The 17,545-nt window shown below is 43.4% G+C and overlaps 1 protein-coding gene across 2 annotated transcripts in view; it reads right to left on the bottom strand.

Annotated features, from left to right (window-relative positions):
• LOC107384683 (activin receptor type-2A) overlaps positions 1 to 17,545 on the bottom strand; it is a 90,097-nt gene that overhangs the window by 15,409 nt on the left and 57,143 nt on the right. Inside the window, exons 3-5 of one of the 2 annotated variants that reach the window (XM_015958055.3) lie at positions 13,213 to 13,346; positions 11,501 to 11,655; positions 505 to 528 (exon numbers count right to left, since the gene is read on the bottom strand). In XM_015958055.3, coding sequence (XP_015813541.1) covers positions 505 to 528; positions 11,501 to 11,655; positions 13,213 to 13,346 — 313 coding nt within the window. The remainder of the gene's footprint in view (positions 1 to 504; positions 529 to 11,500; positions 11,656 to 13,212; positions 13,347 to 17,545) is intronic. The other variant, XM_015958056.3, reaches the window with a different exon arrangement.

The following is a 17,545-nucleotide window of genomic DNA, read 5'->3' as shown; positions in this document are numbered from 1 at the left end:
CGTACTTAAGTAAGTCACCCTCCCTGTTTTGAGAAATGTTGTAGATAAGTGGCAGCACTTCCACTTGTGCAAAATGTACCGGTCCTCCTCCTCCACAGTCTGCAGATGAGACGGAAAAGCAAGCTGCGGTTTCAGTTTCAAACACCTCCACGTAGAGAACTATAGGCCCAGCAGACTTCCAAAGTGGGTCACGTCACCAACAGCAGGTTACATAAACAGCACAGGTGGACATTCAGACTGAAAATAAATAAATACGGGCTGCATTCATAGCCTGGTTGGCCGTTTTCCACCATGCACAACGCTCGTTCACGAGAGAACATAAAAGACATTCATGCATGCAACAAACCCAGGCAGAAACAAACAAAAAGAATAAATAAACTGAGTGAGACACGTCTGAAAGGGCAAACGAAAAAAGGTGGCGTGGGATCGAGGGTGAGGAGTCAGGCTTGCGACCCAAAAAACGTGGTGAAAAACGGGTTTGAACTCCAGGTAAACTGCTCTTACCTCCACCATTATATGAAAGGCGTGCTTGTTGAAGAGGAACATGAGAAGCAAACAGAGAAATTATTGCTACTTCCTGTCAGCTAGTGGATGAAGCAGAGGCAGGTTAAAGGCAGGCGATGACGGTTCGTGAACACGGGGGATTATCGTACATAAATCAGACACGTTAGCTGCTCGATGCTATGTTAGCAATCGATAGTAGGCTGAGTGGATCCTGAAACCAGACACACACATTTGGATTAAACACCAACAAACATGAGCTCATTAGATGACAATAAACCAAAGTGGATAAAATATTTAGTAGGGCTGCTCGATTATGGCAAAAATAATAATTACGATTATTGTGAACGAAATGGAGATCTCGATTATTTAAGACAATTTTTCAATTAATGTTGATTTTATTTGTTTTTATTCGGTCATAAAATTGCTCAGGGCACAATCAGGACAAAAATAAATAAGAAACAAGACGATCACTAAAATAACTCCTGATTCCCAGTATAACAAGACCAATATACTTATAGCTCATAGTTTATGACCCATGGGCTATAGACCTTGGTTTAACTCATTTAAGTCTAACCAGTACAGACCCAAATACCAATATCTTGCAAATACTGACAGCAAGAATTATACAGTGGCATTTAAATGCAAATAAATTGATGTTCACAAAATGTTGCATAACATTTATTTAGTCGTGTCAAGGTGCTGTAGGAGAGTGCACTAGCACCGTGTCCTCAGAGAGGTTAGTTATTATTTATCAGCGTGAGGAACTTATTTCTACCTTATTTATAAACTATTTATTTACAGGTCCATCAGTTAATGTAATAATGGTCCCAACCACAGCTGCACCCCCCACCCCCCAACCCGGTCTCACAGCAATCAGTGGCAAGCTGCACGTGTGTTTAGCACGCTGCACACGCACATTTAGCAATTTTTAGTGGCTCAGGAGTCCGCAGGTGCGGTGTGTGTCACTCACTCTGGTTAATCCAACAGGGAGCCAGCTCTGAGAGCCGTTTTCTTTAGCGACTGACACAGCATCACTACATCATTCCCTTTCCTAATGTCCTGAAGAACGGTCCGGAGCGCAGGCGGAGTTTTTAGCTAACCTGCAGGAAATGTCGACGACAGTTATCCAGAAAGTAGCTAAGGGTTACCAGAGATGTTTCTGAGGTGTTCGCTAGGTACTTTTAAGATTTAAAAAGTCAAGAAGGGGGTCTGAAAAGCTGTTAGAAATAGCGTCAAAGTCGCTAAGTTGGCAACACTGTGGGAGGAGCGCTTCATTTGCAACTCAGGGAAGAGCAAGTGGCAGGAGCAAATAATCGGCTTGTTTTGTTTTTATAATCGTTCAAAACTCAGATCGTAATTGGGATTAAAATTCGATTAATTGAGCAGCCCTAGTATATTTATTTAGATGCATCATGTCAGTGAACAAAGAGCTCCAGTTTCGTTCTATTAGACCAAAATGGAGGTTCTCCCAGAAGCCCCGAAGGATCCAAAATGACCAAGAGAAGCAGCTAAGGAAGGGTTGGGTGAATAAAAACCCGTGAGCAGCAGCAGGACCCTTAATTTCCTTGATTAGGTGCTGATACAAGAAAACACCACATTCCTCAAGTGATTTATAGGTCTGGATGGGATTAAAGAAAACAACCCAAAGCTTTGTAATCCGGACTTTTCTCACATTTCAAATGGCAGCAAATTTATAAACCAGCTTTTGTTGTCCTGAAAATAAAATTAGCAGTAAAGAAGTCAAAACGTGTATATTAGGGTTGTAGATTTAAACATTTTTTAAATGACAAAACAAGGTCAGAGAGGAACAGAATTCCTATAAACAATCTCAGGAATTCTGGGACTTAGGTTACAGATTCATATGGAAAATGCTGGATGTTAGAGAGTCCTAAATTAAATATTTTCGCAATTGAATGCATAAATCTGAAAAAAAAAATCACAAATAAGATATTGTAAATTTAGAAAATTGCAAAAAATAACGTTAGAACTTTGCAGCAACGTTTACGTGTTTAATTAGTTAAAGCTGTTATATCAAAACTGCCAACAAGCTAGGTTTTGAACGCAAAAACGGTCACTCAACACTCACCCCTCCCCTCGAGTATCTTCACTGGGCCCTGTCCACTGGAACCGTAAACCCACGTTGCCATAGTAAACGAGAAAGTGCTAAACACCAGTTGTTGTTCTTTTTTTTATTTCCACAATACATGTACAGCTAGAGGCATGAAAATATGTTTTTTTCTTCCAAAATTGCTAAAGATACTTTAATTAAAATAAAGTTGTTTATTTCAAAACAAATTTATGTTGCTTGTCTGAGATGAAAGTGGTCAAATTAAGACAAAACACATCAAAATGTCTGAGAAAGTTTCTGAAAGTGGAGAAGACCCTTAAATGACAGGATTTCTGTTCATTTTTCACCTTTGTTTTTATTCATTCTTGGTTATCATCCAGATTATGAGGCGTTTTTTCCTTTAACATCCAATCCAACACGGATGATGTAAGGTTGTGTTGGCTGACTGCAATTTTGCATGGACATCGAGGGCAGTTCCACTGGAACTGGCAGACTGTGGTGGTGGTCCCACTATTTAAAAAGGGGGACCGAAGAGAGTGTTCCAACTAAAGGGGATCACACTCCTGAGTCTCCCTGGTAAGGTCTATTCAGGAGTTCTGGAGAGGAGGGTCCGTCAGATAGTCGAACCTCGGGGTTCCCGAGGAGCAATGTGGGTTTTATCCTGACCGTGGATCATTGGACAAGCTCTAAACCCTTACAGGGGTCCTGGAGGGTGCGTGGGAGTGTGTCTAACCAATTTACATGCTTTTTGTAGATTTGAAGAAAGCAACTGTTTCCCTCGGGAGGCCATTTGGGGGGTACTTAGGGTGTACGGGGTACCAGGCCCTCTGATATGGTCTGTTGGGTCTCTGTATGGCCTTTGTCAGAGCTTAGTACGTATGGCTGGCAGTACGCTGGGCTTGTTTCTGGTGGACTCCGCCAAGGCTCCCCTTGGTCACCGATTCTGTTCACAACTTTTATGGAGAGGATTTCTAGGAGTTGAGGGCATCTGTTTTTTGCAGATGATGTGGTCCTGTTGACTTCATCAGAACGTGATCTCCAGCTTTTGCTGGAGCGGTTCCCAACCGGGTGTGAAGCAGCTGGGATGAGCATCAGCTCCTCTAAATCCGAGACCATGGTTTTGAGTCGGAAAAGGGTAGAATGCCATCTCCGGGTCAGGGATGAGGCCCTGCCTCAAGTGGAGGAGTTTAAGTATCACAGGGTTCACGAGTGAGGGAAAGATTGAGTGCGAGATCAACGGGTGGATTGACACAGCGTCTGCTGTGTTACAGGCGCTGTACTGATCTGTCATGGTGAAGAGAGAGCTGAGCCAAAAGGCAAAGCTCTCGATTTACCAGTCGATCTACATTCCTACCCTCACCTATGGTCATAAGCGTTGGGTAGTGACCGAGAGAACGAGATTGTGGATACTTCTCCGCAAGGTGTCTGGGCTCTCCCTTAGCGATTAGGTGAGAAGCTCTGTCATCCGGGAGGGGCCCGGAGTAGACCTGCTGCTCCTCTATATTGAGAGAAGCCAGTTGAGGTGGATTGGGCATCTAGTTAGGATGCCTCCTGGACGCCTCCCTGGTGAGGTTTTCAGGAAACGTCCAACCGAGAGAGGACCTAAAGCAAGACTCAGGACATGGTGGAAGGACTGTCTCTCTCCAGGCAAGGGAACGCCTGGGATTCCCTCAGAGGAGCTGGCCTAAGTGGCTGGGGAGAGGGAAGTCTAGACCTCCCTGCGTAGGATACTGCCCCCACCACCAGACTCCGGATAAGTGACTGAAAATGGATGGATTGATGGATATCATTGATGGATATATCAAGAATATCTCAGTAAACATACTATTTTTATGTAGTGAATTAAGGATTTTATTCTTAAAAAACTAGGACTTTAATTTTAAAAACTTAGATTGTGAGCTCCAGCTGAAGAAGACTCTCTCCGTGTGAAAGCTGTGGGTCTGTGTACTCAGACACAATCAATTCCAGTTTGCCTCTACTTGGCGCTGTGGAGTGAATAATGGCAGCTCGGTGGCAAATATGCGGCTGGTGATGGAGCGCTCTCGTGACAACGCGATGAGAGCGAGCGCCTGTTGCGTATCAATCTCTGCATTTCATGCTGGATTTGATCTCCTTCAGGGTTGTGGAGTCTATAAATTAACTGTGTACTGAAGAACAGCCAACACACCTGTTTTTGATGCCGTAAATCAGCATTGGTCTTTATTAAGTCTACCTCCAGCCTGAACCCGTGTAAATCTGACGGATCTATGAGAAACTGCAGCAGGAGATCCTCTCGCTCCCCGAGTTTTCCCTATGTCCTCGTTTCGCTGGAGCCAGTTGTGAAATTAAAAGCTGTGACAATGAAACCAATCAGGATTATTCAGTAGGAACAATAGCAGCGGCCTGATGTACAGGAAACCGATCCGAACGAGTCAGAAACGTCTGAAATCATCACCTCCGTCTCCCCAAAATGACCGAAACTCCCAAAATATTTAGGTTTTCTCCTTTTAAGCTCAATAAATAAAACCTAAGTTCTATTATTCAAAGATTCAAAAGTTGTTAAATACAAGAGTAAAGAACCAAAATGTCAAGATTGAGACAAAAAAATGAAGAAAAAGATGAGAAGACAAGACAGCTCTAAAATAACAAGGATTCCATCTAAATTAATGAAAAGGCCTCAAATGAAAAAAAAAAACTTTAAAATCACAACAAATATGAGAAAAATCTAACAGAAATCTTTTATAAAGATGCCAAAAATTACTAAATGAGACACAAAACAACTGCAAATAACACAAATAAGCAGAAATGGAATCAAATGTGTTCAAAACATTGAAGGATTTTACATTAACTATCAAAATAAAACAAAAATGACTAAAAGCTTAAGGATGAATGAAACAACCAAATTGAAACTAAATGATTAAAATGAGGCCAGAATGACCAAAAACCAACTCAAAATAATGTCAAAATGTAACATGTATCAAAAAACAAGTCAAAATGTAACTAACCTAGATGAAGAACGATAAAATACTACCTTTCCCCAAAATGACAGAATTATCCAAACATTGAACTAAATAGCTGTCCTGAACGAGCTAAAGAGCTAGCAAGTGGATGAAAAATGACAAAAATTGCAAAAAATGAGAAAAATGACACCAATAAAATGCCAAAAAAAGACCTAAACTGGCTGAGTGGTTGCAATGTTGCACATAAGAAGTGAATTAAAAAAAATTCTCAAAATGAGACAAAAAAGGACTAAAATGGCTTTAAAAAACAGTTTAAAAATTCTAAATGACCATAAACTATTAGACAAAAAAGCCACTAACAGTTAAAATGTGTGTGTGTGTGTGTGTGTGTGTGCGCGCGCGCGCGCGTGCGTGCGTGTGTGTGTGTGTGTAAAATTACATCTTCACATGTGACCCATCCCAGTAGGGAGCGGTGAGCTGCGGTCGCACTCAGGAACTATTTGCTGGTTTAACCCCACAATCCAACCCCTAACTAGCCTGGCAAGCCAGACTAAATAAATGTATTATAATATTATTATAACATTAATATAATAAATGTATTATTTAGTCTGGCAACGCTCCATTGACGGCTCTCGGTTCGGGTTCTACCGTTGTCTTTCAAATGATCTCCGCATGCTACTGGACAGTGAATGTGACATACTCACTGCAACAGTTATCGGTAAATGAGGCGGTCCGCAGTTGAAGAAGGAGAAAACACAATTTTTTCTAAAAAAAAAAAAGCACTTAAATACATCTATCTGCTCCTGATTCTAATGAAGCCCAAGTTCTAATAGTCCAACATGGATGTAAAAGCCGTTTCAAACGAGCTGTCGCCATCTTGTTTCACTCTGTTGCATCATCCCACCCACCAGGCATATAGAGTGCCCTGATTGGCCCACAAAGTGGATAAAGCTCTGTGATTTGTTCACTAAGCAGATAGAGCACTATGATTGGCCCACCATTATGGACCAATCACAGCTCTTTATGTGTTTGAAACCCCTCTAGAGAGCTGTGATTGGCCAGCCAGAATGCTGTTAGGGGCTGCAGAGGTTCCAGTGGAGCGTTCCTAGACCAAACTTTGCAAAGCAAGAATTTGGCCCAGTTCACTAGCTAACCCCTTACAGCTGAGTGTAAAGCAGGGAGGCATTAGGTCCCATTTTTAAAGTCTTTGGTATGAACCGACCAGGATTTGAACCCCAATCTCCCAGTACCAGGGTGGACACTCATACCACTAAGCCACTCAGCTGGGTGAACAGATGCTAATAAATAAGTCGCTTGTTAAAACTACAAGAAAAATGACAAAAATCAGCCACAAAACATCAGTAAAGATTCCAAAAACGTGTCCAAAATGACTCAAAATGACCAAGAAGGAAACAGAATGACTCAAAGAGACGAAGCATGACACAAAAATAGCAAAACTCCAGTAAACCATTGAAACAATAACTAAAAGATGAGTAAAGGAGAGCAGAAATCTAATCATTTAGGGAACACTATAAGTATAGCTACATTTACAATAAAGAACTGAAAAAGAGCACAAAAAGAGGAACACACACACACACACACACACGTATGATTAATATCAGAGGCTTCCCATTTGCACCGGATGCTTTCAATCTAACATGTGTGGCCAGTTTGTTGCTGCCACATTAAAAATACATGAGTGAGTGGAGCTCGTCGTGGTCCAGCAGCTGCATTATGAGCAGAAGGAGTCATGACCAAGCAGAAAGCAAGTTCAAATAAATAGACCTGCTTTTTTTTTTTTTTTTGACATTTCACTGACTTGCTGCAAGACGATACGTAACGTCATAACAGAAATCGGAAATAAATTATTCAAATTTTATCTGGGAAAGATATTTTTGTTTTCTTGCAGAAAATAGAAGATCGATGTTGCTTTGGTGATTTTTTTTTACCTCTTAGAGACGTTTTTTCCCATTCTAAAGAGGAATGAAACAGCCTAAAGGTGTTCAGCGTCTAACTCAGGTGTAGAAAGTGCCGAGGAATCCTAAAATTAAAAACAGGATTAAATTATCTAGACTCCTGCGGTGTCCATAGTCCTGCTCTCAAACTGAGATTTCAACCATTTTGAAGTCTATTTTTGAACAGCCTTGGTTTATGACAAATACACTCAACAAAAATATAAACGCATCACCTTTGTTTCTGCTCCGATTTTTCATGAGATGGACTTAAAGACCTAAAATTCATTCCAGATACACAAAATTACCATTTCTCTCAAACGTTGTTCACAAATCAGTCTAAATGCCTTGCGAGGCCAGGCGCCTTGCGTCCTTCCTCGGTCAAAGAAAACGGTTAAATGGAACAGACTTGCATCACGTGACTGCGGCTTCCACGGTGGTCACGTAACGTCACGTAACACAGGAGATAACTTTATATTTTATACATTTAGTTTCAACAGAAATATATAACGGGCCTTTTACTTTGTAAAGTGTGTATATATTAGTTAAATTAAATATATAAATGAGTTACTACCCGCCAGCCAACGAAGCTGCAACTACTAAACAACTAACCAACCATAGCTAACTTCTTTGGATCTAAAAAAAAAAACAATCTTTTTTTTTTTATTAGTTGACTTACATTTAACCCTCCCACTGTCCTAATGGGGGTGACCCCATGAGTAAAGTTGACCATTGAGCAGGGTTGATGGTTGATCCCTTGTGGCAGGAGTGAGGAGTGAGCACCACCTCACCCCTGCCACATGGACCTCGAGGGATAAACCATCAACCCTGCTCAATGGTCAACTTTCCTCATGGGGTCACCCTCATTAGGATAGTGGGAGGGTTAAACTTGAAATTTGGCCCCGAAGCTGCTGCCGGCTTCTGATCCGTCGTCCTTTTGAAAACACAGCGGTGTAATCTGGGTAATTTTTGACCAAGGCTAGGCTACAAGACACCTCCCGTGTATCCTCGTTCAGCTAGCTAAACGGCTAACAAACGGAGAACACAAGCCTCAGTAGAACGTGAACATTGGAACACGTCTAGGTGGCTCCCGATGACGTATCTCCCAGGCAACCGGGGCGGGACCAAGATATCAAGGCAAGGTTCCTTGGCATTGAGAAACATTCACAGTCTTGGTAGGATGGGGTTTGAACGGCCTCAGTTGGGAGAAACAGAGATGAATTCTGATCCAATCACACAATATTTAATTGTATTCTTTTACAGCTCTACAAATGTCCTATCCTAATAGCTCAAAACGATTAAAAGCCATAAATCTGTTTTAGCAAAGCTAATTTTCAGAACTGATCTGTGTGTCTACAAACTGAGGTTGTTCAAAGAGCTATGTAAAAGAACCACTACTTATTGAAGTGAAACCCCCTTTAAAGGTTTTGGTTTTGACAGGAGGTGAGTTTTAGCTCCTCCCCTCCTGCGCTGCTGACCTCCTTTTTCCCTCCTGCTTTTCTACGTATTCATGCAATAACACACTTCTGCATGTACACCGTTACAACATGACTTCATTTGCTCCACGCTGGCTATTAGGTTTCATTTTATTCCTCTCTTACTGTATCACTCTTTGCAGCAGCGTTCCTGGATTTTGTTTTGGAACGTGATCCCGTTTTACCGAGTTTATTTCCTGGCTCATCCGTCCAGGTAGAATGCTCCAGAAGCCTCTTAGTGTTGTTGGTTTGTTTCCAGATTGCATTGTGTAACTGTCTTTCTAATCGCTCTCCTGCTACGCTCCGGCGCTGTGCAAATACAATAAGTGGAGAGAACTGCACTGCCTCCCCCACACTCCCCACTCTCCCACCCACCTCCTCCATCCTCGGAGGCAGAGCTGCGAGCGTCTCTGTGTTTAGTTTTGTTTGCCTATATAAAGGCTCATCAATAATGCAGAGGCCCCCGACTCCTCTTCCATACGGTGGAAAGCTCTGAACGGCTTCTCTCTCTTCCTTTTCCCCCAGACGAGAACATAGCTCTGCTGCAGTCGAGTTAAAAACAGATAACTGAATTCATCTGGAATTCTAGAGGAATGGAGCCAAATCTAGGACGTTTTAAATGCTTAAAGAGGCAGGGAAGCAGTCGGATTTAAAAAAAAAACCATGAAAATGATCAAAAATGTAAAGAAAAAGAAGTAAATAAGGGATGAAGAGTGAAAGGTGATAAGTTTAGCATCAGATATGGATGATTTTCTAAGATCACTAACAATTTATGTCAACTTGACTGGAAAAGGGATCATCAGAAGGTTAGAGAGATATTTAGGCCATTTTGAAGTTGGTTTATGTGTAAAAACTGTAAATAAAGATGAATGTTGTATTTTCATATTTAATGGATGTAACTGTTTTGTTAAACGAGACACAATATCGACTCTAATAAATATTATAAATGACAGAGAACCACACCATCGGTTGTTAGAAATGAACTGTAGCGTTAGCTTTAAACACTTTAAGCTATCACTTTCAAACCGGTTTCAACGGTTCTTCGGTGAAACTTCACACTGGACAGGTCTCTGCTGACCAGAAACTGCATTTAATAGTTTTGTGGTTCGAGTAGGAGGTCTCTACCCGCTTTATGGCAACAGCTGTTTACCGTGCCGGTAGCTACGGCTCAGTTAGCTTTGTCAGTTTGCTGACCGTCTATAAAAAGCACAAGAAGAAGAATTTAGGTATTTTAACTGACATCATGGTGGAGCCTGGGAAAAAACTAAGAGTACTGTCTTTGGAGGCGAAGCAAAGAGCTAAAACCAGAATGAACTGGCGTGGCCTACACTGGTTGGAGGAAGCTAAAGGATCCCCAGTGAGTCGTGGAGGATGGCTGCTTATACAGAGCCAGGATCCTCTGGAGGTTTCTTCCTGTTAAAAGGGAGTTTTCCTCTCCACTGTCGCTGCATGCTTACTTAGTATGAGGATTGCTGTAAAGACTCAGTGACTCGACGCAACCTGCTGGGTTCCTTATACACGAAACTTTTTTTTCTGATTGGCTTAATGAACTGACCTGTGCCTGTGCCTTGAGACGACTTGCCGTGATTTGGCGCTTTATAAATAAACTTGGATTGAAGCTATGAAATCATGGACTGATGGTGACCTGGCTTTGTTGCTACTGGACTTTAAAGTATTAATACCCTCATTGCTAGCACTAGCTACAGCAGACTGAAGCGGGGCTGTTTATGACAGTTGTAATTCTACTTTCAACTAGCAGGAGGGAGAAGCCGGAAACGTATTACGTGCTGCTTTGAATAAAATCTGCTAACTTACAAAATCCATGAAATCAATGCTTCAACTGACTCATGTTGAAAATGTATGTATGTATATAAAAACACACTAAAACCTGGTATCAGTTTAATCCAGTGTGCTAACGGCTAGTGCGAGTGTAGCAGCTCCAGATTTGACCTCTGGGGGCAAACCTAGCTGATGATGCTGATATTTATGTCTCTAAAGACACGTGATGAGAACCTGAAAGCTTTATTAAATAATGTTTTTAGATTAGAACAGCAGACTAGACTAGCCATTAGCACATCAGTATAAAAACTACTCCATTACTCTAAAACTGATGCTGTGCAGAAAGCTACTTACAATAAATGAGTTAGTAATTATTTACAACATTTACAAAGAAACAGACTTTAAAATGGCTAAATATGGTTTGTCCTTCCTGGCTAGCCATAGCTCCTTCTTTCATACGTTGCAATCTAAATTCCTCTTGCAGTCACGTCACTGAGCTGGTCTCTACAGTGTGTGTTTCCAGGAAAGAAATCATTTGACACGCGGGAACCGATGCGTTTTACATTTCCCCTTTGTTTGCAATTAACCGATAAAAGCGGTGCCCAACGGTCACCGCGGCTGGACAGACAGAAGGAGAAACTCTAACTGCATCCACAGCGGCACTGCAGAAAGAGGACACCGCTGCACCGTCGCGCTACGAGACTGACAGGTGACTTGGGAAGTGAGCCCGCAGGATGGGAGGAGGAACCCGACAGGACACTGGTTGGTTCTGGTGGGACTTACATGTGTGGGGACAAGGGCAGCTGGGTAGGCCAGCTTGTGGAACTTCCACATCCAGAAGGAGAAGAGGACCACGGCGGCCAGGCCGATGATGGGAACCAGCGAGTAAAGTAGGGTGCTGAAGATGTGGGGCTTCTGGGAAACTGGGTTGGTGGTGGCTGTGGGGGTGGAGCACAAAACAAGATGTCAGATTTGTTCCAGCAAACACACAAAACAATAATTAAAACACTAAATATGGATGTGAGATTGGTCTGACACCATCTGTGTCTGCAGTACTAACACTAGCGCGTTGCTACTGTGTCTACAGATCATTTTAGCGCACGCACACACACACACGCACACACACACACACGCACACACACACACACACACACACACGCGCACACACACGCACACACACACACGCACGCACACACACACACGCATACACACACACACACACGCACGCACGCACGCACGCGCGCGCACGCGCACGCACGCACGCACGCACGCACGCACGCACGCACGCACGCACGCACGCACGCACGCACGCACGCACGCACGCACGCACGCACGCACGCACGCACACACACACACACACACACACACACACACACACACACACACACACACACACACACACACACACACACACACACACACACACACACACACACACACACACACACACACACACACACACACGCACGCACGCACGCACACAGCAGGATTAGCAAATCCACCCCGTGACACAAAGTAATCCTCCTGCCAGATATAACAGAGCCATCAACTGTATGCCCGCTAGCTCGGCCCGTCCTCCCATCACTCTGCACCGTGGTCTGACTCGCCAGCGCTGTCAAAGCACCGACGTCCAGACGCCGTCCACCATCAAAGGGAGGTGGGGAGGGGCGGCGCCGGGTGCACCGAGAGCCTCTTGGGCAGGACTGTTCCCTGCAGGCTGTCTGCAGGTTTTTCACAGTGAAATTCAAAAGGACACAAAGCGACAGATGAGCCTGCTGGCTGCGACTCGATGAGTCCAAGCACAGCAGAAGAGTCCCAGGTTCTGGTCCAAACTTTAGTCTTCAAATATTTGTACAATAATTTCACTTCTTAGCTGTCCTCTGCTCTGGTCATCTGTCTTTTTAGAATTGTTTGGCCTTCTTGTCAGATTTAAAGCTGTTTAAATGTTTGCTGCAGAAAGTTTGGACTCAGAGGAACCTGAACGTTTTGATCATTTCACAAAAAAATACACATTTTTCCTAAAAATATTCACAGAGCTGAAAATGTTCAGCTGTCTTGTTGGACAGCTTGTTCTGAAAGCTGGAACAGCAGCTTCCAGAAACGCTCAGAAACATCTAGATTGATTCAAAATCGTTCAAACAAAACATTTTCCCTTTCAGCCCCCAGAGAAACACTCCAGAAAGAGACCTTAAGAGTCAGTTTGAAAAGCAACAAGTTACACTTACAAATATAAATTTCCAGGTTTTCATGTTTATTATCCCGTGCATCCCCTAAAAGTGGGACGACACAAACACCTTCCCATTACAGCCTAACATCACACAGACAAAATGAACAAAACTCTTGAAGGGAAGTTGCACATTTCTAGCGATTTCTTGGCGTAAATTTTGCATTTCCGGAACCAAACGTGCTCTTAAAGTTATTGGTGGCTGAGGGAAATAAATCTGAAACACACAAATATATACGAGACGGGATTCAAACGTGTGGGTGGTACGTACTGTAGGCGGTTGAATGGTGCGTGCCGACCTGCAAGGGCGTTTCGGGGGTGTACAGGAACTTCTCGTTGCACATGTTGCCTTCACAGCAGCAGAAGAAAACGTTGGGACTCTCCTTCCTCTCCACACACTCATTACTGCAGAGGACATGAAGGCGGGAGTCAGAAACGCACACACACACACAGACACACACGCACACGCAACAATTTCTGCTAATTACACTCAGGTCGTTTAATTTTCCTAGTGCATCACATTAAAGAGATGACGCGATGCAAAAAGCTCTCTCTCCCTCTCTCTTTCCTTTTCATTCCCTCACAGCCGCAGAGGACAAACAAAACATTTATTAAATAACTCCTACGCACGCCCGCACACAAACACACAAGTGCACCGTAAAACACACGCGCGCACACACACACACACACACACACACTCTCCTCACACAGTCATCAGATAAAAGCCAGAGGAAGTGGCAGCCGCCCTCGACTTGCTCTCCTCTCTCCAGGGAGGCCAGGAGGCGCCGTCTGAGCAGAGGTACCCGGATCGAGCGAGCTCCAGATCCCGCTGCAACTTTATCAGCCGGGAATCAGAGGAAAACACGAACGGGCTTCAGACCGAGGTCGGACTAGAAGAATACACTCCACTAATATATCTGTTTCTAGAAGTTCAGATCCCATTCTTCTTCGGAGGAAAAACTCCTTTCTATCAGCTGCTGTAATTAGAACGTAGTCTTGAGTACAAGCAGGGCTCAAGAAGAATTTCAGTGTATTTAGAGTTCGAGTCATGCTGCTTTGTCTGGAGAAATGCTTCCTGCAGGTAATAAATGAACAGTTATTCACAAACAGGTAGCGACAACTAAAACACGACCGTTGCACTAAAACACGTCTCTGCCTCTTTGGCTTTTAAAGCAACCGTATTCAATCTTTCTGCTCGTTTGCTGCACAAACACAACCTGGGAATGTGGCTCAAATGATTTGAATTAATTTATTCAGAGGGTGGGAAGCTCGGACATCTAGGAGATACTCGGAGCAGAGCGGCTGAGGCGTTTTGGGAATGTCATGCAGACGGGAAGCCCCCAGGTCGACCCAGGACACGTTGGAGGGATTATGTGTCCACTTTGGCCAGAGGCTGCTGCCTCCGTGACCCAGATAAGCGGATCAAAACTGACCGATGTAAGTCAAGAACAGGAGGTGGGAAAGTGTGACAAAATCTGAGACAACTTCAGGAAATTGATGAAAATGAGAAATTATTACGAGTATCTACTTTATTACTTTTAACTTGAAGCTACATGTGACACGACTACATAAAAGTGTCACACAGACCAAACTCAAAGCCCCCCCCCCACGTCCTTGCACTTATTTTGTTTGTCTCGGTGAGGAGTTTCCTCTTTCTACTCTGGACTATCAGCGTTTCTTACATTACTGCTATGATGCATTTCTAAGCTAACGCTAATGAGCTAATGCTTCTCAGCCTTACCCCGGGTTTCCACCGGAGCCATCAGCAGCACGTTACTGCAGCAGCACGTCTTGCTCGCGTAAGCTGCTGCTTGGCCCTTCCCACGAGACGCGAAGCAGCAGGGGAGCAGCTGTCACCGACCGAGCACAAAGTCACACGAGTGACTTCGTCAGTAAACACAACAACAAGCAGGAGAAAACTACAACATGGTTTGTGTTTTATGTTCTGTCCGTTTTATAATCGCCAACACGGACCTGAAAAACAAAGGAGACCGCTAGCTAGGTGATAACTTCTCACAGGGCCGCACAGTTAGTAACCTTTTTTAAAGTAAAGCAACCGGAAGGCAGTACGTTCTTTATTCTGAAAATCTCGGGAGCTTCTCTCCGTTTCCGCGTCCGATTTCCTGTCTTTCCTTCCCCCAAAAATGTTGAACTTGACCCGTTTCAGAGGCGTCGCGCGTAGAAAATAGAACCGGCGCGTAAGGGCCGCGACATGCTCCTGAGACGCGGTCGACTCGCGCTGCTGACGGCTCCGGTGGAAAAGGTTCTGTTGACCACAGCGGTTCCTATCAGCAGCTATGACGTGCTGCTGCAGTAATGTGCTGCTGACGGCTCCCGTGGAAAGCCGGGGTCACTGGCTCAAGGCATGTGTAAATAGGGAGCTAAGTCACTTCCGCATTGTGGATCTCTGGAAGAACGAAAAAGTCAACAGGGCTAAAAACGCTATTTTCTAATCCGCTTTGTCTTACTCAGTGGTGTTCTGGGCTGAGTTTATTCCCTGGTAACTACAACAGAAGTGCACAACTATGACCAGAGTTTTTCCTGCGTTCAAATTTGCGTGGCGGCCGCCTCCAGCTAATTTTGCGCCGCCCCAGCCTGATTTCACCCTGCCCCCAGCTGTATGGATGTTATTTCAACTGCAGTTGCAGCGTTGCGCCACTATAGGGGCGCTGTACCAGCCGCGGTGCACTGAAAGCGCTAAAACCGCTGCAGAAAAAGAAGATCAAAAACTGCTTTTCTCGCTAGTTGGTACATATCTATGGTTGGTGCTATTGATTTTAGTGCTGTACTATACTGCAAAATTTGGTATCGATCCAATACCAAGTAAATACAGGGGCTAGTATTGCCGTTACCGATACCTGTATTGATAATTTTTACTACTAGTCTAGCACCGTCTAAATTTGTGGGATTTATTAAGATAAATAAGATCAATAAAACTCAAATTTTATTGACTACTTACTTATTTTGTAAGTTTTCCTTTAACAAATCATGTGTACGATGATTATGAAATACAGGGAACATTTTCAGGCAAATAAAATTTTTATTAGGAAACTCAAAATGGTTTAAAATGGTTAACAAACTCAAGATTTCTTTCTATTGGAAATCTATAAAGCTGTGTAAAAAACTTCCAAACGACGCTCCTTTTTCGGTCTTCCATCGCGCAGCCATGACAGTGCTCTCTGCTGTTCTGTGCTTGTCTCGTGCTGGCGCGCTGTTAATGTAATGGCGGACTGCCCCGCCGACTGACATCCGTGGCGTTCCAATCACAGTGCTTTAAGGGTTTTTTGGGCCAATCACAGCGCTCTTTTAGCGAGGTAGGCGGGATGTCCCTGAAAACAAACATGGCTGCCGCTCCAAATGGTCCAATCACAGGTTTCAGCCAGGTAAACTACAAATCAAGATGGCTGCCGTCCTGTAGTGGTCCAATCATGGCGCTATATAGATTTCATGGGCCAATCGCAACACTAAGTAGGCGGGATGTTATTGGAAAAAAAAACGTGACTAGTTGGCGGTCAGCCGCTCGTTTGAAACGGCTTTGGCATCTTGTTTGGACTATTATGACTTTGGCTTTTGTTTGAGTCTAGATCAGATAGAAGTACAAACGTTTATTTAGGAAAAGGATGTGTTTTGCATCTTCTTTGACGGAGTTTGGTGGACTGCCTCGTTGACCGCCATCTGTAGCGGTGAGTACGCCATGGCTTGCCAGGCTAGAAGAAACTGAACTGATACCATCACGCAGGTATCTAGTAAATACTCAATACCAACATTAGATTGATACCATCGATATTTTAGATCGATCCGCCCAGCCCTAATTGACGTACTGATTTTCCCCCAGGCTCTTCCAAATCAGAGCAGGGCTGTACAGTGCGATGAAAAAAAAAACTGTGTGTGTCTGTCTATTTTTAGACGTAGCACTGGTGCAACATCTTTGAATTACTATTTTCCTCAGAACTTTGTTGAACAAAAGTGTGTTACGTGTAAGAAAAATGCTTTTTTACTGGCGCACAGTGTGGTCATCTGGATGCAGTGGAGGAAAATACAGGAACCAGCAAAGGCACAAAGGCAGAACCGGTCCAAAGTTTGGGATCAAAAGTGCAGCTACACGTGGATTGGCTAATGCTAAAGCTAACGGGTAGCAGACTCACAATCAAGTGGCGCACAAAAAAATATATGATGATCGTAAAACTAAGAAAGACTAAACTCTACAAGCAGATGAAAAGCCCCCACCATCTTGTTTATTCTGCATCCTGCAGCGCTACACGTTACTGCTACAGGAGCAGGAAGTACGGTAAGCCGTTGTAGTATATAATTCACAAATGCTTCTATCTTTGAACATAATTTAAACTGGATTATTGCCAGCCCGTACATAATAGACATGCCACCATTACATTGTTAGCAGCAGAAATTAAATGTTGTTACCATTTCCAATACAAATGCATGTTAATGAAATGCATTATATTTTACTGGATATATGTATGTGTTATTTTGACTAAGATGAGTGTTATTAATACAAACCTAAAATGTTACTGAAATGTAGGTCAAATATTTAAACATATTTTAACCGTTAATATCAGATGGAAATAAAGGAACTAAACACCAATCTA

Source organism: Nothobranchius furzeri, chromosome 3 (assembly GCF_043380555.1).
Source record: "Nothobranchius furzeri strain GRZ-AD chromosome 3, NfurGRZ-RIMD1, whole genome shotgun sequence".
Lineage (NCBI taxonomy): Eukaryota > Metazoa > Chordata > Actinopteri > Cyprinodontiformes > Nothobranchiidae > Nothobranchius > Nothobranchius furzeri.
The sequence above is the reverse complement of the archived record's forward strand: the minus strand, read 5'-3'. Positions and strand labels throughout refer to the sequence as shown.